The 25,195-nt window shown below is 25.2% G+C and overlaps 1 protein-coding gene and 1 long non-coding RNA gene across 2 annotated transcripts; one reads left to right on the forward strand and one right to left on the reverse strand.

Moving 5' to 3' along the window:
- The first annotated feature begins 5,230 nt into the window (after nt 1–5,230).
- On the forward strand, nt 5,231–14,783 carry LOC145840203 (ADP-ribose pyrophosphatase-like). The gene is made up of 9 exons (XM_082947372.1): nt 5,231–5,330; nt 6,910–7,008; nt 7,386–7,455; nt 8,001–8,079; nt 8,399–8,508; nt 10,660–10,771; nt 13,019–13,162; nt 13,501–13,601; nt 14,479–14,783. Exons 1-9 carry the CDS (start codon nt 5,231–5,233, stop codon nt 14,606–14,608), a joined length of 945 nt encoding a protein of 314 aa, XP_082803498.1. The 3' UTR covers nt 14,609–14,783.
- A 6,682-nt stretch (nt 14,784–21,465) lies between these two features.
- LOC145841076 (uncharacterized) lies at nt 21,466–23,231 on the reverse strand. Its single transcript, XR_014370144.1, has 3 exons — nt 23,107–23,231; nt 22,627–22,783; nt 21,466–21,680 (listed from the first exon to the last, which is right to left on the reverse strand). It is a non-coding gene; the product is annotated as an uncharacterized LOC145841076 (long non-coding RNA).
- Between the last annotated feature and the right edge of the window lie 1,964 nt (nt 23,232–25,195).

Here is a 25,195-nt window from a genome sequence, read left to right on the forward strand (position 1 = left end):
ATGAGATCAAGAATGTTACCATTCTTATGGGTTGGATTTTCAATTACTTGGGTTAAAAAATTGTCTGTACAAAAATTAAGAAAACACTCATGGGGTTTATTGAAATCTGTGCTAGGAATCCTCCAATCTATATTTGGCATATTAAAATCACCAAGAACATAAAAAGAACACTCTTTTGGAAAAACCATTTTAATCATTTTGATTACATTTTGAACAGTCAGTGCGCATCTAGCAGACAGTGGAGGAAGGTAGACACAACAAAATCTTAATTTTATCTTTTTAAAAATTACATCTACACATAGGTATTCAAAATTGATGTTGCTAGTAGAGATAGAATCGTTTTTAATTTTAATAACTTTAAGCGAATTTTTGAAAAGGATAGCAACACCTCCACCCCTACTAGACCTATCACTTCGGTAAATGTTATAGTTAAAAGGACACACTGTGGCATCGTTGACCTTATTAGTCAACCATGTTTCAGTCAAAAAAAATAAATCAATGTTATTCAAATTTATATAGTTCTCTAAAATATAAAATTTATTTAAAACAGATCTTATATTAGTGTAACAAACTTTTAAATAGTTGTTGTTACAATTTATATAGGAAAACTTGTTAGTGTTAAAATTAATCCTATCACTTAATAAGTTTATACCCGTTGACTCACGATTTCCTCCACTAATCCCAGATGTCCTGGGAGCGGTAACGAAAGGGCTGTTTTGTCAGTTCAACTATCTTGTTGTTCCTTATAACATATTTTATGTCCAATTTATTCTCATCAGCGATGGCTTGCTTTATTTTAACTTCTTTTCTCAATTTTCTGAAAGCTTCAATTTCCAAGAGTGTTCTGTCAGGGTTGATGTAGACTTTTGATTCAATTTCACCATTAAACATTTTCAAATCTCTCATTCTTAACAGTCTGTGTTTGGATGCTAAACTATTTAATTTGACTATAATTGGTCTGATTTTGTTAGCTGCAATTTTACCAACTCGATAAAGTGACTTAAATTCTTCTTTTTTCATTTTATTTTCTCCTAATACTTGTTGAATTATTTTTAGATCATTTTTGCAACTTTCTAGTGCATTATGAGTTGGATTTTTACTTTCTGGAATGTTAAATATTATTACATTTAAAGCCTTCTTTTCTTTCAGTTTTTGTTCATTTTCAGCATCTACTTTTTCTGCTACTAAATTTAATTTGGTACTAATGTTTGTGATAATTTCTGTTGGTTCACTTTTCTGCATAGCATCAGCATATTTGGAGAATTTAGCTTCAAACTTGTTAAATTTAGAAGAAAAATCAGACTTAAATTCTGAGAAACTTTTTTGTAATTCTGTAATTCTATTTTCTATATTGTCTATTCTCTTACTGCTGAATTCATCTTTTTGAATCTGATCAATGTTATTTTCAATAATTCTACTTTTTTCATTATAATCTTTCTTCAATTTAAGCATCTCAGCTTGAAAACAACTAAATTCATTGTCCTTCTTGCTTCCAATGGCAATCAGTTTTTCTTTCAGCTGTTTCCCAATTTTGGAGGACTCAACTAATGCTTTAATTTCAGCTTCAACAGAAATTTACTTTTTTATATTACAAAACCTTTCTATTATTAAGAACTAAAAATATCATTACTAAAACAACTTCATTGTTAAAATACTTTATAAAAAATTAATCCATCTACAATATTAAACGTACTATAAAAAAAATACCATTTTATTATAAAACTTTTTACAACTAGCTTTTAAATATATGTGAACCATGTATATTTATTTCTGCCAAAAAGTCTAAAATTTAGGGATAATTTCTAGACTAACATTCAATATTCTAAAAATTTAACTAGTCTGGTTTAAAAAAAATATCATGAGACTTAAAACTAGCTAGAGTTAACCTAATTTCAAAACATAAGTCTAATTATGTGTTAATCCTGAAATATACTAAAACTTATTATTGATACGGCTTACAAACAAACACTCTGTAGACTAATGTAAGATATTCTTTCTCAGTGACCAAGTTAAAACATCATAATCCTTTGTTTTTAACTAAAATACAAAAAATTATGTGGTCAACAAAGTATCTACAAATAGAAAAATACTTGTGAAAACAAATTAGATAACTTTTAAATTAAAACTCTTTTTTTTTAATATAAGTCATAAATACTAGCTTGAAATTTCAGAAAAATTACCAGACTATAATTAGTTCTGCAAGGGACTTGAAACAAGTTTGGGTCAACCAGAGTTTTCCAATAAAGTTTAAACTGCACTTAGTTATACTTAGTGTACATAGTATTTTGAGTGTGTCAGGGTTGCCACTCGTTTTTTCAAAATGTTTTTACAGTTTTCCCAAATTTCCTCCAGGTTTTCAAAAGTATACATTTTTGGGTCTATTTTTAGTTAAAATTAAGTTTTAGGTACGGAATTATGTTAAATAGTATAAAAACATTGAAAATATACCAAAAAGCTACTTTATATATGTTTTTAGATAAAAAAAATTTTGATGAGGACAAAAGATTTTTTATATCATAGAACTTATGAGTCAAGTCAAAATTTTACTACTGATAATGTAAAAATTGTTAAAATTCCAGACTTTTCCAGGTGTTTTAGTAATTTTTGTTCAAAATTCCAGGTTTTTCAAAGTATTTTTCATAATTTCCTAAGTTCCAGGTTTCTTTTTTGCCTAAGTTGTCAAAATCCAGGGTTTTCCACGATACCAGGTAAAGTGGCAACCCTGGTGTGTGAAAACCCTGAACGAAGCAAAAAAGTTGTATTTAGAATCTGTTAATTAACATAGACACTGAAACATGTTTACCTCTCTTAAAGTAAGAAAGTAAAACTGGGTGACTAAACTTCACAAGTGTCAAAATAGTCTTTTTTTTAATAGAGAAATAATTAAATATGAGCAAAAAAAATATAAATATTCCAATAAAGCTTAGATTTCCTAAAATATTAAAGCAATTACAAAATAAAATATTTAAAGTTATTAAACAGTTAGATTTAAAAGGATATCCAAATAAACTTAAGTTCTACAAGCAACTTAAACTAGCCGCAGTCATGCTGAGCTTAAATATCAAAAAAAGCCTGAGTTGGTCTAAGTTTATTAAAACTTTAAGCTAGTCTGAATGATCCTGAGAAACAGTAGTATGTGACAACCATGATGTTATTTCTACCTTTTATATTTTTAACTCATTTGAAATACAATTTATTTTAAATTTTTAGGTTGAAACAATTTTTATGTTCAAATATTAGTTTATACAAATTAGTTTATTTATAAATTTTTAATGTGTCAACACATGTGTAGAATATTCAGCCCATCTAGAACAGGACAAAACTGGTCGTTTTTTTATCAACACAATAGTCAATAAGAAAAAAGAAAATGAGACATCAAAGTTGAATATTTCTTAAATGTAAAAAGAATTTAAAGAATACTTGAATTAAGTTTTTGCGCGACCAAAAAAAATTAGGGTAGGTGTCAAAATTTTACGAGCAGACAAAATTGCATGAGGGAACCAAATTGCACGACGATACTTTTGCATGAAGACACTTTTTACGAGGGGACTAAATTGTAAAAAGATAAAACTGCACTAAACACTTTTGCATTAGTTGAATTTTTTTTTTTTGATATCTTATATATTTTAATTTTTTTGTTAATGCAGTTTACTTATTTATTTTGTTTTACTATCACTTTTACTCTTAATACTTACCCTCGGTAGGTAGTCTTTTATTTTTTTGTTGTTAATTAATTTTTTTAAACACTTTTTTAAATTTCACTACTGCTTTTACCCCTAACCTATACCATCGGTCTGTACTCAGTAGATTTTTTTTTAATAGTTTATTTTTGTTTGTTCATTTTTTTGTATATTAATATTAAAACTTATTAATTATCTTTTTTTTATTATCACTGTTTGTTACCCCTACCCTTACTCTCGGTCAGTAACTTTTTTTTTCAACTTATCTTTTAGTTTAGTTTTTGCATGTAAACAAAATTAGTAAAGTTAAGAGATCTGAACATTAAATAAAAATTTGTTTGACTTTCCTTAAAATTTCATACTTGGTTAAATTGTTAAAAATTTTAGATAGGTTTCCGGACACTATACTGGAATAACAAAAAATCTTGAACAATAACTCAGTGAAACTCGATTATTTTGGAAAGTAAACCAAGTAAAGGTCAATTTGATTTGCTAATTTGCTAAGTCAGATATATTTTTTAAAGCTTTTGTTATATCTTTTATATCCTTATTCCTCATCTACCCTACTCTAAATATTAATAATTTAGCAAAAAAGTAAAGTTTTAATAGTTAAAACTAAAAACACCAACAAAATAAAAAATAAGTTAATTTTGCTGACTCAGCAAATATGAGTAACTATTATTCTGACTATCATACTGAGTGACTGTATGACAACTGGCCTTTTAGTTTATTTTCTTTAACCTTCAACTAAACAAAAATAAGAAATGACTGAAATAAAATAACAATATCAATCAACAAGTTTTAAACTTTCAAGTTAAATTTTTATTTGTCGATGACAACATTTTTAATCATATTATAATCCGAACAAACTTCAACAAGCTGTTCAAGCCAGCTTATTTGTAATTAAACTAAAGTATTAAAATATATCATTTATTTTATGTGGTTTAAGTTAATGATACTTAGTATGTGGTATTTTATGTAACATCAATATCCCTTTTTAAGTGTTTACAAATTACCTAATATTAATAATTGTTACCAATTGTATACAGTAAAAATTGAATTGTATGTTTAGCTTATTTTTAAAAGTTAGAAAACCATTTAACTTTGAAATTTACATTTACTTTCAATTTTAACAAAGTTTTTTAAACAAAAAACACTGTTTTTATCAATTTGTCTTTTTTTTTTATAAGTTATATATTAAATTTTATGTTTTAATAAAATCTTAAGTCTTAACTCCTTTTATACAATTTTACCCTAAATTTTCAATGTATTTTATATCCCTATCCACCTTAATTTAATATTTTAAAGCAAGTCAAAAAAACCTTAAATAAAACTTAAAATAAAATTATATGAAACCTTAGAACGTGAAAATCAAAAAAATCTTAAATAAAACTTAAAATAAAAGTATATGAAACATAATCAATCAGAAATGTCTTGAATTTATAACTGACTGGTTAAGATGTGATGTGAATTGATATACTACAAATAAAAAGTCCCCTAGTTAGTGAATTGAACCATGTTTATTTTAATTTCTATTTGCTCAATAGCTGATGAATGGAACAAAACAAATTTTATTCATGTTTTTAGCAACCTGTCAACTAACAACAAAAATTCCAACTAGAAATAATTTGCTCAGTAAATTTCAAAAATGTATGTTAAATTGTTTTGTCTTTATTTATTTAAATATAATATTCCAACTTTTTATATATATTTAATGAAAATTTAAAAAATGTTTGGTCATTAGTTTTGAAGTCCCAATTAAATACATATTTTCCATTTTTTATTGTCTTCAAGTTAGACTTATTTATACAGAACTTTCACAACTCATAGTGCACCGATAAGCCAGGTAGCCTTTTAACCTATAATTAAATTTTTAGCAATTTTAAATTATTTTGCAATCAAACACTGTTAAATTTTTAATCTTTGTATCACTGTATAAATAGTTACTTATAATTAATAATAAAGTTACTTATAATTAAAAGTTTTTGAATATAATAGGTTATTTGAAATTTTAAGAAAATATTTAAATTTTTGAAGTTTGTTATGTTGCACCGCAGGCTTATTTGAAATGTTTCAAAAACTTGGGCTTATTGGAATACTTTCCTAAATATCAGGCTAGTTTTTGAGCTAAATCTTAGGAATGTTAAGTTAGCTTGATTAGCATTTTTTGCAATTCTTAAAAAATTCCAAAGTTTAGATCCAATTATTTTCCTTATCTTTAAATGTAACTAATATTTATTTTTATTCTAAAGAACACTCATTTGCTTAAAAATCTATTGGATTAGGTTTTGACTTTTTGAGTTATCTCCCTTAGAGAAATTTTTGTTTTTTGATATTTTTACTCCAACCAATGTTTTAGCCAGAAAATATTATTATTATTTTTAATATTCTTACTTTGCTGTGTTTTCCAGGGTTGATGTTTTGTTTTCAATTTTCAAATTTTTTATAATTTATACAAATATCTTTGATTGTAAATTTCCAAATTAGACCTTCAATTTTCTGATGATCACTGTAGCAAAAAAAAGTCTTAACATTTTTAAAATACACTTAATTATGACTATTTTAAATGGTCCACACTTTTTTTTTTCAAACTCTTATAATGTAAGACATGACCCATGCATGTTTTACTAAAATTATCATTGTTTGAGCATGAAATCCTTCACTACTCAAAAATGTAAACAAAAAAAGATCTCTGAAACAGTTCCTTCCTGAATTTTTGAGATAATCAACTACAACACCACAGAAAACACTGCATGAAGTTATTTCATAGAAACAATTAATTGAAATGAAAATACATCTCATAGTAAATATTTGTTTTAACTTATTTAAAGTTTCCTTACTTATTACGTTTTAGCATTGGTTTTATGTGTTGTAGTTATTGTAAATAAACAGTTTTTGTTAACATTCAAACAACTTATGGTTCACCCAGTGTTTTTGAAGTTTTTGACCATTTAGTTGAAATGCACTTTATCAATGAATTGTATAATACAAAACAGCTTTAACGACAAATTAAATTACAATAGTTTTAATATTTTAAAAGTGGTTAATACTTTTTTTTTTGAATCTGTGTGTTAATTCACTGACAATGTTTTTTTACAACAGTTGCTTGGCACATTATTTCTAGTATGTGTGTTTTATATAGCATTTACGACAAAGTCCTATACAACAATTTAAATTTATTTCACAAAAACTCGATACACTTTTATTTTATCTTGTATTTTTGATACAGCTTTTTCTACTAATTCTCCAACAATGATTTACCCGCAATCCAGCATTGAAAGAACTGATGTGCCTGGAGACAAGAAGGCCTGGAAAGTTGACTTCCAAGGTTAAAAATAATAATGTTGTTTTTCTAATTAAATTTTGTTAGTTTTTGTTGAATTAAAAGGGTAAAATCCAAAATTTTGTATCAACCTTTCCTAACCAGTTTCTAGATCTAAGGATACAGCTTGTATTTTTTATAATTGTTGACTTATGTGGTTATATACTAGATTTCTGTACTCAAACTTGTTCTTTTATCTAGATGTCTTAGAATACAGCTTACATTGTTGTTTATTTTAATGTTTAAGGTTACAAACTACATTTTTTTACATTGTTCTTATTACAGGATAAAACCCACATTTTTTACATCTTGTCTTTATACTTGATTTATATATACACTTATTTTTTAAAAATAAAATAAAAACTAAAATATATAATTAAAAGGTTACAACCCACCATGCTACACCTCAAAACCTGTGTTGAACTCTCCTGTGTGGGCTGACCCTACTGCAAAGTTTGTTTATTTTTAATATAAATAATCATCATTTTTTAAATAAAAATAATTTATTTCACCAGTTTTGGCTAAAAGTTTGTTTATTTTTAATATGAACAATCATTGTTTTTTATATAAAATTAATTTCATTTACCAGTTTGTCAGACCCTGCTGAAATTTTCTTATCATCTGTATAGTTTTATTTTACATAATAATTTTATTCTAGTAAGCCAATTTTTATGAGTTATCTGCTAAAAATTTTTCACATAATTAGTTTTTATAGACTTTTTTAAACCTTGTTGATTTTTTTTTTCTAGTTTAAAAATTGTTGCTAATTTCTTTATGCATATTTTTTGTATTTTGAAAAATGAAATTATAAAAAAATACTTCACAGTATTACTAATTACTGTATTATTTTGATACAAAAAAAAACCCTATTATGTTTTTGTTAAAAATAAAAGTCTTTTTGATTCATAATATTATAGCTAAGTTTAGCTAAGTTGCACAAGTTTCAAACTGAAAGTTTGCAACTTTATATTACAAATTCAAAATTGTTTGTTTTTTAGCAAAATGGAAAACTTCAATCCAAGCTACAACAAAATGGATGGGAAGATAAACAGAATCAGTTATGAAGGAACGTATGAGGTTTATTAGTTAAAAATAACTTATTTGTTTATTTATTTTGAACTAAATTGATATTTAGCACTATGTCTAAAGGTTCTAAGTGATATTGAAAATGTTTTATTGATTGATCCATATTATTGTTTCAAGCTATTGTTTTTTAGTTAGTTTCCAGTTGACAAAATTTTTGGTTTATAATTTAACAAAACACTTTTATGATCTTTTAAAATATTTTTTCTTATGTAATTTTTTTTTTGTTAAATAAAGTACTTATATGCAACTTGATTACTTTTTTAAAAGTTTTATTTTTATAAATTTGGTTATAAAATAAGTATTTTTCCAGGTCATGGATGGAAAAATCCCCTTGAACCCCCAGGGAAGGACTGGAATCCGTGGTCAGGGACTTTTGGGGAGGTGGGGACCAAATCATGCTGCGGACCCCATTGTTACTAGGTAACTGTTGTTATTTAATTTGTAACAAATTAAGGGCATAGGGGGGTTGACTTTTATTTACTAAAAATAACATTGTATCTTATATGAACGCTTAAAGTAAAAACTACAAACCAGTTTTTATGGAATTAATGAATCTTATTCAACTTTTAAGATATTGTAATTTTTATTAAAAGTTTCTAATACAAACATATGGACCACAAATTTTTCAGGGTCAATTTTCTCAGAAATTTATAAAATCACTAAAAATCTATCTTCCCCTTCATTTTTTGAGCTAGAGACCTTAAACTTTTAATTCCTTTTATAGTTTAAAAAACTTTGAATGTTGGAATTTTGGAAATAAAAATTTTAGATTGAAAAAACAAAAAAAATAAGTGTTTTTTTTTTTGTAAAAATTTAATTTTCTGCGTTCAGCCTTTTTAAAATTTAAAAATACACTTTCTGTGAAAGTTTTAAGATTGCTTAAAAAATGAAAGAGAAGATAGATTTTAAATGAAATGGTCTTTTTTTTGTTTTTTTTTTTTAGTTTGCGTATTCCATTAGGAACCTATTGAGGTCTCTGACTTTGATCGCTCATATCTTAAACTTTGACTTTTTTCAAGCGGTTAAAACTGTCTATTAGCTCAGATAAAACTCTATAAAATAAGGTCGAGTTAAAAAAATAAAGACGGACCCCCCTATTCCCTTAAATTTGTAGTTTAGTACTAGGTAACTATAATCATGTTTATCAGGTGCAAAAAAAATGTTAGATATGCAGCTTTAGTATAAGTTTTTTGATTTTTCTAACATGTAGAATTTCAGCCTTATATCCATTTTTTCTATAGTACTTAGAAATAAACAAGCTCATACAATGTAAGGAATTAAGGGTTTACTTATAATATAGTAAATTTGACATAATTCCTTCCGAAACTAAATTGTGTTTGAAAGGCCAACCAAAACAAGTAAAATTGATTGGTCAGATATTGTACATACATAAAAAATAAAAGATGCTATTTTATACCATTTTAAATTATAATTTTGTTTCAAAATTAACTACAAGGAGACAAATTTTTAACAGGTTATTTAACAACTTTACATTAAAAAGGGTTGCCAAAAAACTTGAAGTTTGACAACTTAGACTAAAAAACCTGGAATTTGAGAAATTTTGATAAAAGCCTGGAATTTTAATCAAAAATTACTAAAAAACCTGGAATTTTTAACAACTTTTGATACTAAGTAGTAAAACTTCAATTTCATTCACTCAAAAAATCTATTGTATAGATAAAAATGTTTTGTCATCATCATATATATTATTTATTAATAATCACATTTTAAGAATCTTTAAGATATCCTTTCAATTTTTTTATACTATTTAACACAGTTTTTACCTTTAAATTAATTTTAAACTAAAAATACACCTTAAAATATGTAATTTTAAAAACCTTTAAGAAATTTGAAAATCTGGACAAAATTTGCGAAAAACATTTGGCAACCCTGATTGAAATCAATTAAGTTTTTTAATACTGTGGTTTTGATTATACTATTGTGTGTTTTAATAATAACAGGGTTGCCAAAAAACCTGGAATTGTGGAAAAACCTGGAATTTTGAACAAAAATCACTAAAAACCTAGAATTTTAAACATTTATCACATATTAGGTAATAAAATTTTGATTTGACACAAAAAGTTTTTGTCATCATCAAAGTTTATAATTATTCAAAAACACATTTAAAGTAGCTTTACAGTATTTTTTCAGTGTTTTTATGCTATTTAACACAATTTTTCACCTTAAACTTAACTAAAAACTAAAAATATACCAAAAAATGTGTACTTTGAAAATCCTAGAGAAAATTTGATAAAAACATTTGGCAACTGTGTAATAAGATATGGTTATTTAGTAAAAATGTTGTTGTTGATTAAAAGCAACTTACTTTTTTACATATTTGTTGAATATTCTTTGTTTTTCTGTTTTTTGATTATTCGTGCTTTTTTAACATTTTATTTATACCCATAATCCTTTTCAACATATTGTTTGTGCTATACAGTCATAAAATTTTAAATTTACTTTGGTCAATTTAATTTTGTTCAAAAACTTTATTTTTTTGAATATTTATTTGAATTATAGCTACACTTTAACTAGTTTTTAGTTAAATAAACCAGTAATCATTATAAACAGGTGGAAAAGAGATGATAAGAATGAAAAAATAGTTCATGAAGCTAGCAAGAAGCCAATATTGCAGTTTGTTGCCATCGAAAGAAAAGACTCCAAACAATGGGCCATACCTGGGGTAAGTAATTTAAAATATTTTATAAATCAGGGGTAATATATTTGTAAATAATAACTATATATTAAGTTATTTAAAAATAATTGTTTATTTACTAGAGGTAGAACTAGTTGTGTATATAAACAATAGTTTACTAGGGTTAATAAGTGAAAAAAATAGTTAGACAAATTGTAACAAAACTTACTTAAATATTACTTAGATATTAGGGGTAAGATATATGTAAAAATTAGTCTTGTTTTAAGATTAAAATAAAAGTTAAGTTTATAGCAGGGGTTGATGAAAAAATAATTAGTTGTATAAAATGTAAAATAAGTATAATAAATAGTTTCAAAACAATGTATTCTACCAGGGGTAAGATAAGTAGAGAATTATTATATATTTTCTCAGATGAAAATATTTAAATAGAAATTACTTAAATAGCACGTGTGAGATTAATAAAGTAAACAACTAAATACTAATAAACCTTTTACTTAACTTTGTGTCATGAAATTAAATAAATTTGTAATGCATAAGAATTTTGTTTTTAATATATGACACTTAGTGTAGTTGGTATATGTTGTATAAATAACTATTTAATTAATAGTTATATTAGTTTTATGTATACAATTAAGTAGATTAAAGTTAATAAACCTTTAGTAAGTTAATTATACTAACATACCTTAGGCTCAATTTAATTATTTTACTTAGTATATAGATTTTATGTAACTTGAAATTCAACTTCTAAATAGTTAAGATGTTTTCTGTTATAGAAATTCAAAATGAAATATGTTTTATGTTCATCACTTTGATTTTAAATTCTATGTAATTCAACAATCCAGAATTCAATAAAATTTAGTAAACTATAACCAGTAAATACTTCTACATTTGACAAAAAATATATTGTAATGACATTTGGTATAACATAATATGAATAAATGAATTTTTCAAGTCGAACTAGGCAATGAATTTCAACTTATTTTTTAACAATCTATAATTGTCAATAAAGCTTTTACATATTTTACGCTTACTACGCCTAATACAAACACCAAGTTTAAACATTTGAAGTTTGAAATATTCCTTTATCACGCCCAAAATTTATTTACTTTAATGATTTGTTCAATGCTTAATTGAGGTAATGCTTGTTTGTTTTTGAATGGGAATTGTTGAAAGAAATATTATGCAACAATTAATTACTTTTGAATATAAGTTATGTTTAAACATAACATTATTAATAATTTTTTTACTTATTAGTATAAGCTTTTTTATAAATAAACAAAACTTCGATTGGACTGGAGAAAATGTGTGATAAAACCATTTCAGTAAAATAAAAAAAAAAAGTTTTACAAAAGCAAATTATTTTTAAAATGTACGTTTAGTTTGTAAAAATAAACCAGGGTTGCCACATTTTAAGACCATTTAATCCTGAATGTTTTTTTCCTTATCTCACAAGGATTTTTTACAATGCATTTTTAAACTGAGGCACTGTAAAGGCATTCTTGCTTAATATACATGCTTTTTAGTTCAAAGAGAACGGTATACGATTATTAAAGGTTTATAAAATTTATTTTTTCTAAATCAAAGCAATGATAATAATCACAAGTAAGTAGTAGTTAAAAGAAATAAAATGTCTACTACAAATATTCCTTTATTTCAAGAGAATGGTAGGGTAAGAAACAATTATTTGTAAATAGGTTAAAAATATTAAGAAATAAAATGTATTTTATTATGGACCACAGGAAATGGTAGACAGTTGGGAGTAAGAAATAAATATAAATATTTTTAAAATAGAATAATTAAAGTTTGTATATATATATATTTGTATATATGTAAGGTGTAACGTTAAAAGGCGTTAAATCCCGGAGATCCTGATAAGTTAAGCTTATCGGAAAATATACCACAGATGTTTTGTGTTAAAACTTTATTCCGACTAACGGCGTTTCACTGCTCTCAAATAAATTTAAGAACAGATCTACGGAGTATCAAAAAAGCTCTAAAGACTCCATAGTTTTGATACTCCGTAGATCTGTTCTTAAATTTATTTGAGAGCAGTGAAACGCCGTTAGTCGGAATAAAGTTTTAACACAAAACATCTGTGGTATATATTCCGATAAGCTTAACTATCAGGATCTCCAGGATTTAACGCCTTTTAACGTTACATCTTATAAATATATATACAAATATATATGTTTTAAATTCAAGGGATTAGTATACGTAATAAAGTTTTTATATATATTTCAATACATTTTGATTCATACATTTAATTTTTTCCAGGGGATGGTTGACAGCGGTGAGCAAGTGTCTGCAACGCTCAAAAGAGAGTTCGGTGAGGAAGCTTTGAATAGTATTGAACAATCAGCAGAAGACAAACAGAAACTATCCGCTCTCATTGGACGAGTTTTCGACAACGGCGTTCTGGTTCGTCGACTTTTTGAGTGTTTTCTTATATGAGTGTTTTCTGTCAAAGTTGGCACTTGTTCAAATTTTTAGTCTAAAACTTTATTTTTCTAAAAATTTATAGTTTGTTGCATTTGTGACGATCGTGTTTTTCGTTTTTAGATAAAACTTGAACAAAATCAAAATTGTTACCTATTAATTCGTGTAATGTGTAAGATTTATTAAGTTATGTTTACATAAATTAACAGTTGCTTCTGTATTTTTTTCTATTAAGTGAGTTTTTAGTCTATGATTTACACATCTTTAATTATGTAAACAATTTTCAACATTATGTGAAAAATATTTTCAATTTATTCCAGGTATACAAAGGGATAGTAGACGATCCGAGGAACACAGACAATTGCTGGATGGAGACTGCTGCTTATAATTACCACGATGATGATGGGACTAATGTTGCCAGGTAATTAAATTAATAAGTTGTAAATAAATATAAATATTATGATAATTTTATGCTGCTTATAATTACCATGATGACGATGGTACTAATGTAGCAAGGTAATTAAATTAATAAATAGTAAATAAACATGAATATTATGATAGTTTTGCTGCTGCATATAGTTATGATGATGGGACTAATGTAGCCAGGTAACTAAATTAATATGTTGTAAATAAATATAAATATTATGATAATTTTCTGCTGCATATAATTATGATGATGGGACTAATGTAGCCAGGTAACTAAATTAATAAGTTGTAAATAAGTATAAATATTATGATAATTTTATGCTGCATATAATTACCATGATGACGATGGACTAATGTAGCAAGGTAAAATTAGTTAATAAGTTGTAAATAAGTATAAATATTATGATAATATCTGCTGCTTATAATTACCATGATGATGATGGGACTAATGTTGCAAGGTAAAATTAGTTAATAAGTTGTAAATAAGTATAAATATTATGATAATATCTGCTGCTTATAATTACCATGATGATGATGGGACTAATGTTGCAAGGTAAATTTATTGGTTAAATAAATAACTAAAAGTAGTACCAGTGTTAACAAGGTATATTTTTAAAATGTATAAAAATCATTGTACTAATACTATCCGGTAAATATCATGAAAATTGTGTTGGCAAAGTTATCAAGAAAAAAATATTTCCATATCAAACTGGCCGAGGATCTGATCTAAAATCAGACTGTTTTCAATTTAAAATAATAAATTTTTTCACAGATTTTTTTCAGATTTCAAGTTTTCTATTTAAATCTATATGCACACAAGTATTTTTTATTTATTCTAATGTAAAATAGATTAAAAATTTATTTTCTCTCAGATTACCGTTGCAATCGGGCGACGACGCCTCCAGTGTCAGGTGGGTCGATTGTGACGTCACTATGAAGTTGTACGCCAACCACAAACAGTTTGTTGAGAAAGTAGTTGAAATGCACCACGCTCATTGGTGATTTAAACTAGCTCTGGTTTAAAAAAAATTATAAATTTTTGTAATTTCTCGAAAAAAATAAATTTTGTATAAAAATACTTTACATGTTTACAATTTAGTTTTATTAAATTATAAATTTTATTTTGTTACAATTAGTCCCATATAGAGAACTCTCATTTACTTTAATTTTTTGTTTTATTGAGACATTACGATTTTTAATTTTCAAATAATATGTTTTATTTATTTGCTGATATTACTAAAATTTTCAACTTTTTTCATTGTGATATCAAGAGTGAGTAGTCGATAATACAAAAAAAAAAGTTTTTGTGTTCCTAACAAACTTTTACACTTGTAATTTAAATTCTAACATATAAATTAATTAGTTCAGGTTATTGTACAAATTTTGAATTTTTAAATAAATCAGGCTCATAAAAAATATGTTTGCAAAATAATGTTTTTTAAATGATGCATTTTATTTTGTTAAAATTAAACTTTTGAGTTTTTTCGTTTTCTAATTATGCATCTTACTAAAAATAGAGTGTTTTTTTGTCTAATATTTTTTCTTTAAAAAACATTATTTTAATTTCTGTGTTTTTGTGACTAATTTCTACCTTATTTCTTTGAGTTTTTTGCTAAATTAAAACTAAGTTGAAACTTAAAAAGTTCTTAAAAGGTCATTTATCTATTTTTATTTCTAGCTAATAAAAGCACCATTTTTCCATTGTATTACCAAGAATGCATAGTCGATAATAAGTATTTTATAATTATATAATAATTTTTTAATAATTTACATTAAATGTTTAGACTAGTGGTTTAAATATTAACAAAACTTAAAATTTGTTTAGGTTTTTTGTACAGCTGTTGAAAGTAAACTATTTGACTTTTTGTAAATTGATTTATGAAGCAATGCTTCCCCTAGTTTTATGTATAACAAATATATTAAATAGTTATTAAATTAATTAATAACTAAAAGTTTTATTTTCTCCTTGTATGCAAGTTGACAACTTTGATTGTTACTATTGTGATAAGCTAAAATTATTAACATTTTCGAATAATTGTTTGTTTTAATTTTAGTTCATTTATTATAAATTAAAATCTTATTGTATTTTACAAACACATTCAAGTTTGATACAGCCAAAATAAAACGTATATTTGAAAAAAATTTTGACCACTTGTGGTTGTAAAAGCTAAGCACTTTTAAAATAAGTTTTCAATAAAACTGTTGTAATTATAAAAGTGTCACTATTGTCCCTGCCTTATTTTTCGTTTTTTTCACTTAATATTCGAAAGATTCGTTATGCGTTAAAAAATTGAGTTAAAAAATTACTGTTGTTAAATTGAGCTGCAGCTTTTTAAAACGAAAGTTATGAACATTAAGTTTTAAGTATGGAAATTATTAAAGCAGAATATTTTAATAAATCACCGACTTCCAAAGCCAAATTTGACTTTAAAGTCCGCTTTAAAAATTTCCGAAGTGTTTTTTGCTAAAACTGTCTTTAAAGTCTCTTCTTGCGTCATAGTAGTTTTTTTTTGACGTTCAAAGTTTTATACACAAAAGTACCACCCGCCGTCATGCATGGGTGTACACTAGTAAGCTTTTTTTTGAAGTGGTGAAAATTTTCAGTGCGTACAAAACTTGTTTATGTATGCACAACAAGTCAGTTAAAGTTTTTTTTTACATGTACATATTTAATTAAGCGATATGTATATACAGGGTTGCCAAAAAGACTGGAGTTTGAGAAAGTATTTAAACAACTTTTAAATATTAAGTAGTAAAATTTCGGTTTGACACAAAAAATCAATCGTATGGGTAAAAATTTAAACTTTATTCAAAACTAAAAATCGATTCTAAAACGTGTAATTAAAAAAAAAACATTTTGAAAACCTGGAAAAAGTTTGCCAAAACCGTTTTTCAACTCTGTATATAAAGATTAAGTTTAATCTATCCCTGATAACTAAAAATTTATTTTTCATTTTCTACCAGTCTTGCAGACATTCGGTTACTTGACTTCTTAAAATCTACACCAGATATTCTTGTAATGAAGTATATAAAATAAAAAAGACTCAAGGAGACTGATTTGGGACTAGCACTATATTTTTAGGGCGTTGAATTTTAAATAATTTACGCTAGATGTTTTAGAGTTTTTGATAAAGAGAATAAAAGCACTAGCAGTGCATAAAACTACAACTTCGGGTTCACAGATGTGTTTTTTGTTTAAAGTACAGAAGTTTTGATTAGCTTTAAGACTATTGATTTATAGTACATGATATGAAAATTTAGTTTTCGAATGACTTTAACAAAAAAAAAATACTACGTTGATGCAACTTGGTATAATTGCTTAGATCTTGGATAATAGAACAGTAAAATACAACTTTTTTTCCTGAGAAAAGTCATAATATACAGTTTAATTTTAGATAAGTACGAAGAAATAAAAAACAGAAGTTATAACAAAAAATAAAAATATTTATCTACTAAATACTAAATTTCCAGACTAAAAGTTGATTTCACAATTAATTATAGATAAAATAAAAAGTTTTTCAATTTATTTTTTATACAAGTAGTTAATGTAATTCCCATCGAGAAATCTTAAAACTATTAGTGATAACGTTAAATAAATATTAAGGAAATATTTTAAAAATAAAAAGAAGCGTTAAATAAAAGACGTTTAACTCTTAAGCTACAAATATTCGTTTAACCGAAAAACCGTAATAACATATTTGAAATTGCTAACCATTACGTTAATTAGGAAGTTCGAAAATACTAAAAATTGTATACAGAAGAATTTTTGACTAATCGTAAAAAAAGATGATCAAGAAGTATCTGAAACTAATTAGTTACTAGTTTTATATACTTAAGGATAGTCCTTATGGGTATGTTAAAATGGGGACGGGTTAAATTTTTAATCTAATTTATAATTTACCTTCAATTCTGTTATAACTAAAATAAACCCAGATAAAGTTTAGTCTTATCAATTGATAATCAATAACTAGCTAAACTGAATAAAAATCAAAATTAATTTCAATGAACCTTTATAAAATTATTACAAAAGTAACTCTAGTCCATTTTTGACACCAGTTAATTTAGTTTAATAACTTTTATCTAGTCTAATTTTGTCAACTATAACAATGTATTTATAACAAATACTCCTTAATCTAGTTCAAAACAAAACTCATACAAGGTAGTTTTTTATGAAGAGAAATGATAAAATCAAAATAAATATTGTATATTCAGAGCAGCCTATTATAAGTCGTTGCCCAATTTTCCCTTCTCTTGCGCCGCAATTATTTCAAAATAACTGTAGCAACCAATATAAAAATGATGTTTTAAACTAAAATTTTGGAACATAACTGACCAGTGATCATACAATAAGATATACAAGACAAACGATTTTAGTAAAACTAAATATATTTCGAGCTGTTCTCATCAATAGAGTACAAAGCTAACAAGAGATAAAGTTTTACATTTTTATATAATAACCAAGTAATCAAAAGAGTGACAAATGCAATTAGTAACAATTGAAACCATTTAAGACTACTTACGTTATAATCAACCTACAGTAAAAATATGCGCAAATATAGTAACAATAACACGCCTTACAAAGTATTACGAAAAAAAAAATAATCGAAATCTTTTTGCTATCTTAAAACAGGTTTCCTTAATGAAACACAAATAACTTGTAGTTTAATTAAATAGAAAATATAACTTCTAGTTTTAATAGTATTAAATCTATTAAGTTTATAATTGTTTGCACTTGTTAAGTTATTAAGCAAATGTTCTGCGATGGATGAGCGTTTAGATTCATTTAAAACACTGACCGGTATACCATCCTTCTTTTAAATTTAAATGTTGTACAATAAGCAATAATATTGTTAAATCATTAAGTTACGAGCCTATACGTAAATTTCTACTAGAAAAATTACTAATTGTTTCAAAAAATATAGTTCTGGTTAAAAGGTACCCCGCGTGTCGCAGAACTTTGCTTTGCAAATTTGACCCACAGTTTGCCGACCATGGGGTCTTAGATTGAAGAAAACAATAAAAATCAGTATGTTCTTATCAAGAAGTTAAATCACAATGTTACAAAAAATATAACTTTCCTACTTTATGTAATAAGTCAGTTTAGCTTTTGAAGTAGGAAGTATTTCGAAAGGTTCCACGCGTGTCGCCGTTTTCATTTGATCTACGGTTTGACGACCACTGAGTATTTTATAAAGTATATAAAATAATATGTAAAGAAAATAAAGTATGAAAAAAGATGAACTTCTTGCTTTTGTCATATTTGCAACAAGTCAGTCTAATTTTTAAAGATAAAAATCTTTTGAAAACGGTAAAAATTTAATACAAATACTGTGTTCAAAAGTATTTATAAGCTTCTGAAAATTAAATGGCTAATTAAAAAGTTACTTGTTTTTTGATAATAAATAAAACTTGACTAAATTTATTTAAAACCACCTGCTCTTTTAACTAAATTTAGATTAATGTTACAATTTGGAGTTTTTAAGTCCATAAGGTTTAAGGTGGATATTTTGAATAATAAAACTTTAGTTTTTGAAAAATAAAACTTAAAATTTCTATTTAATTAGATAATTTTTTATATATTTCGAAAGTTAGGCAGACAATATTTATTTTAAATTTAATTGACTCTGTATTCGCATACTACAAAAGAGACTTAGTTTTTTACAAACAAAAAACCTTTATTTTTTATTTATGGCAGATGATTTTAGATTCTTATAAAAACTGTATATAATGAAAGCTTACTAAAATAATTTACTAAAAATACTTATTAAAAAAGCCTTCATATTTGAAATAAGTCTAACTATTTCAATAATTTGACTTATCTCCTAATTAGAATCGGAAGCACTTGGAAAAGTAAGTTATCTCTTATAAAATTAAACTTCTGATGCATCAAATTTATAACATAGTATAAAAACCAATTCAAACCAGATGATCTAATAATAAGGTATTTTCTAGATATTAAAAATTTGTTGTGAGTTACCTAAAATTTCCTAAAAAGTAACTTAGTTATACCTTGGTTGATAGTATATACTAAGGGCATGAAAATTAGAATGACTCAACTAGTTAAGGGCGATATCTAATACATAAGGGCGTTTGTTTTCAAATTCGTGATAAAGGGGGCAATTGTGAAAATAAGTTTAGGAGAATATAAAGCTTAACGTTTGGGTGGGTAATATTAATACCCGCCGAAATAAATATTTGTCCTACGAAATATTGAACTTTTGGTTTGAAAACAAATCTTACAAGACAAAAAAGTTGAGCTTTTATTAAACCGGCATTTGATCTATTATCAGTATAAAAAAGTTACTTTAAAGCACTACTTGTAATGTTAAGTTAATGAAGGGTAAAAGAAAATTCTATATATATTTATTTGCCACAGATGTTTTTGTGCCAAAACTTTATTCCGATTTTTCCTGTTTCACTGCTCTCAAATAAATTTAACATGATATCTACGGAGTCTCAAAAAAGCTCTAAGAATAGAAATAGCTCTCTATTCTTAAAGCTTTTTTGATACTCCGCAGATCTGTCTTTAAATTTATTTGAGAGCAGTGAAACGCCGTTAGTAGGAATAAAGTTTTAACACAAGAACATCTGTGGTATACAATTCGATAAGCTTAGCTTATCAGGATCTCCAGGATTTAACGCCTTTTAACGTTACATCTTATATATATATTTATTTTTGTACTTATATATAAAACAATAGTTTCGACAGCTGTTTCGTACATGAAAAATAAAACTTCTACTACTTCATAAATATTATAGAAAAATTTAAAATCTAAGTTTATTTTTACAAATGTAATAAACTGTAGCTTACTGAGGTGTACCTGAAGTTTTATATTTCATGTACAAAACAGCTGTCTAAACTATTGTTTTTGATAAAAGTAAAAATATATTTAGCTCCAATTCAATTTGTCGAGCACTAGCGACCAGAACTTTTTATAAAATCTTTATTATATTAATATATAAACTTAAAAACCGCAATGTAAAAAAACATATCATATGAGTAAACTTTCAATAAATTATATTTATGAGTTATAATTTTACAAACGAGTTACTAAAAATAAATATTTTTTTTGTTGTACAATATTTTTGATTTATAAAAAGTAACAAATTAGTTTAGTTGAAAATCAACTTATTTTGTTTTTATTCTTAACTTTTTTGTTAAGATACTTAAATTATAAAACAAAATAACACAACTAAATATACTTATTATTAGTAAATATAAAAAATATGAACGGAATTAAATAAAACAATAAAGTGAGTTTAATGATGAAAAATTAATTCATATTTCAATATTTAATAGTGTCAAAGAGATATAAATATTTCTTAAAATATAAAATTTAAAAAAAAGGATTATCATTTATTTAATGATACTAATCTTTACTAAAATGTTAACAAACCAAAAATGAGCAGAATTCAAAAAAAAAAAATTCATAACTACCAGAAAATTATAGCATGTAACTTATAATTAGTTTATGATGGAATTTAAGAGAATTTTTGATTGATTAAAAGAAATCTTAAACACTTTTTAGATAAAAACTGTACTTAATACTAAATGTATCCACAAAAAATAAGTATTTTGATACAAACTACAAAACGGTTAAAATACTTTAGCTTCCTAATAATATGAGATACTGAGTCATAGACAGACTAAAAATAAAATTAAAAAAAGAAAAAAAGCTGACAAATAAATAAAACATTTGATTACTATTTATTGATCAAACTTAGAACTTATATGGATATAAATAAAAATTTTCTTAAACTAAATAGCAAATAAATAAATAAAATAAATTTACTCAATAACTAAATCATTTTTAACAGGAAATTTAAAAAATAGAAACAACTTTGTAAAAGTTACAAGCATTAAAAAAAAGTAATTATGAATTTTATACAATTATTAAAATATTATAATATAATATCACAGCAAACAAAAAATACAATTGCCTTTCGGTAAATTTCGATAAATAGTTTTAGCAGCATCCACCACACATGGCAAACCACATAAAGTCCAGGATGTGTAGGGAATTTCCCTAAACAGTGTGGACATGACACGTGACATATTCTGATTTCAATCATCCTGAACAAATAACTATCATTTTTATTTTACTAATTTTTAATGATTAATTTACAATAGTATTACTCATTTAGTGTTTATATCGCTGTTTTAAAAACTAATATAAGGTATTTTAAATTAGTTTTACCTCAAAAGACTAAAAATAAATTAGTTTTTTTACACAATTGGATATCAGATATTGATGTTTTACAATATTGATGTTTGTATAGCCATTTTTTTTTCAAATAAATGTATTTTTTTATTTAAAGCGTGTAAACAGAGAGGCAAATGCTTTCTTTAAGGCGAACTAAGTAGACTGAGTCAGTCAGGATATGTTTCAAAATAAAAGTTTGCTTACTAGGTGCAATTTATGCCTTGCATTTCAATAAAATTTTTCTGTATTTTGAAACCACTTATAGAGTGAAAATTTATATATTTTTGTACTTTGTACCTCGAAATAGCTATAAATACTTTTTTAATCCTAAAATCTTTGTAGACTTAAACCATTTAGGGTTTTTTTTTAATTTATGCAGAATCTTGAATATACATGTTTGTTTATAACTACATGCTCAAATTCAAATAATACAAAAATCTTTTTCTACTTTTAACCTTTCTAATCGAAACAAATATTAAAGTAATAAGCCTAAGCAGCTTTGCAACATCGTTTTTTCAAGCCTTAAATATTATTTTCGGCACACAAATAAAAGTCTTATCAGTTTTTTTAAGTAGAGCTCGCCTCGAGACAGATAACTTAACATAAGGAACAGTAAAATACGTACAAAGTTATAATTAAAATTTATATCTAGAAACAATCGAAAAACATGGTGTAAGTTTTTAACTTAAAAAAAACTCTTTTTACAAATCATGTAATTTCTTTACACTGTGTAAACCATACTAAGAGTTGTATCAGTTAGCTGACAAACAGAGTGTGTAACAAAGACATATAGAAAGCTAACTTTAAAACAAAAACCTGTAGCACTGTCATGCATACATTTTGTTGATTCTGTCAACTTGTGTTTTAAACAGTAAACTTTTAGCTTGTGATGTCATGAATTCATTTTTGTGACGTCACAAGATATAGGGTAGTCGTTCCAAATGACTGCACACAAGTAACATACTGGAAGGGGCTGAAATATAGAACTTGTATAAACTTTTACTCAAACTACTTAGGGATAAAACCTTGGTAATTTCATTAAAAAAACATTAAATAGTATATTTGAATATTTTAACTGATATTTTTAGATACTGTTAGAAAATAAAAATTTTCTACACAAAAAATTATTTATAAATTTTGCATATGACAAAAAAACTAGTATGTAAGTAAAGTTTTACAACTGACTTGTTCAAAATATCATTGAATTTGCTAAGTTTATATTGTTTACCATTTTATTATATAAAAAACCATATTGATTTTTGATTTATACAATAACATATAGTTTAAAATGCTTACCTTTTAGAAAACTCATGCACTGAAAGTCTTCATTTTTAGTGATTGATAAAATTAACAGTATTACAAGCAAAACTGCTCGTACTTTTTCTATGTATACTTTTCTTTTCTATGTGTATACAAACAAATGGAAGTCATATCCAGATGTGAAAAGACTGTGCTAAGTTGTAGGGGGCACCAAGTAAAAAGTTTATATCATATTTTGTTAATTTTATCTGTGTCATATAGTGAGTTCAGCATTGAAAATAAACAGTGGACCAATTGAAGTAAACAGTTATTATATACAGTGTTGAATCATAGAAAATAATTTTTTCAGTCTCCAAGTATTTAAAAAAAAGTTTGTAATTGTGAAACAACAGATTAAACTTTATATACAATCTCTTTAACCCAATTCATTTAAAACGACATAAAAATACAGCAAAATGATAAAAGTGTTTTAATTAAACTTTCAGACATAATTTTAACATTTCTCAAAGATAGACATATGATTAAAAGCACATTCAGACAGAGCATTTAATAGTGAACCGTGTAAAATCAAAGTAAATATGTAGCTGAAGTAGGATGTGAAAATTAAAAAAAAAAACTAAAACTACTGCAATATACATTCAAGAATGTTTCGCTTATGATAACATGTTTTACAACCACCGTTGATTTAAAATTATACTATTATGATTTAGTTGAGAAAAACAGTTAATGACTAAACATTTTGCTATCAGTTTGTTAGATTAATTAAAAAGTTGAAGAAAATTTGTTGTATTTACCAAATTTCACTAATAAAGAAAGTTCTATCAATTTATAACAAAAAATAACTATGTTTGATGAAATAAAAAATGTTTCTATACACTTAAATTAACTACTTAGTACCATAAAACTTATGGCAGCATAAAATATATTTTTATAGCTGAGCAGAAGAACTTTACTTTTATATTATGATTATTTGAAAATTATTTATTGATTCAAATTTTTTTAAATAGCAGCTTTGTGAACATACTTTAAAACTATTTTAAATAACTGATTGTAGTTTATTGAGATTCAAGTTGAAAATCATGATTAACTTAAATTAAAGCTTATGTTAAATGTTTAAACAACTGTGGTTTAATTAAGCTATTAAAAATCACAACATTTTATTTTACTTAAATACTTTTAAAAGAAATCTGTTATGTATTGATAAATTAAAAATGCATAAATTTTGTTAATGTTTTACTGCATATTATAGATATATATATCTAAAAAATTAAAACTTGATATATTACCTTTCAAACTTTGGGTTACTTACACTTAAAAACAGTTTACAAAACAATAAATCTTTTTTTGTTTGTTTGTAAAATTAAAACTATATAACTCTTTGAGATGTAGAAGCTTTTAACAAAACAATTTATTTTAATTTCTATACAAAATTCAGTAATTTGAAGCCTAGAAATTTTGTTCACATTATTCTTATTTTTTATATACATTCAAAACAAGTTATTAATACAGTTTTTACAATTATTTTCTTAAGTAAAACAATACTTGCATATTTAAAAACCATATCAACTTTATTATCTACAGTGTGTATACAAAGTATATTTCAATAACTCTCATAAAACATCAACTTTTTCTTCAACTTTTTTTCTCCCACATACCTTAAAGCAGACTCTTCACCTTGTTGAGTGACTTTTTCGCATTGCAGAACTTTTACTAACATTTCATTGCCATTGTCAAATTTAGCAAGCTTCATAACATCATTGTCAGTCAAATAAGGTAGATCTTTGAATCTGATAACCTTCAAAGATACGCAGTTCGAACAAATAAAATCAATTACTTCTTTGATATCATCAAGCGTATAACACTCAAACTCAAAAGTTACCAAAGTTTTCCTACAACACTTCAGTATGATCAAAATAGTTTTCAATAGAAAATCTTGTGTCAGTTTTTCATGGTTTCTGATGGCAAACTTATAATGTTTTAAGTTGCTAAAAACAGACAAGCTTTTGTCGTTCAGTTCATCAAAGTACTTGCTTGGTTCAACTGAAAAAATCCTACCAAACCAATGTATGGTTCCTTGGTTACCTACATAATAAACATGCAACCTCCAAAGGTTTTTGAGTTTCTT

This window comes from Thalia democratica, chromosome 7, assembly GCF_965202585.1.
Source record: "Thalia democratica chromosome 7, ktThaDemo2.hap1.1, whole genome shotgun sequence".
Taxonomy (NCBI): Eukaryota; Metazoa; Chordata; class Thaliacea; order Salpida; family Salpidae; genus Thalia; species Thalia democratica.

Coding starts and splice junctions, on each gene's coding strand:
- LOC145840203 (XM_082947372.1), top strand. CDS start 5,231: ATGAATGGAACAAAACAAATTTTATTCATGTTTTTAGCAACCTGTCAA. Junction 5,331..6,909: donor GCTCAGTAAATTTCAAAAAT/GTATGTTAAATT, acceptor TTTTTGATACAG/CTTTTTCTACTAATTCTCCA. Junction 7,009..7,385: donor CTGGAAAGTTGACTTCCAAG/GTTAAAAATAAT, acceptor TATAATTAAAAG/GTTACAACCCACCATGCTAC.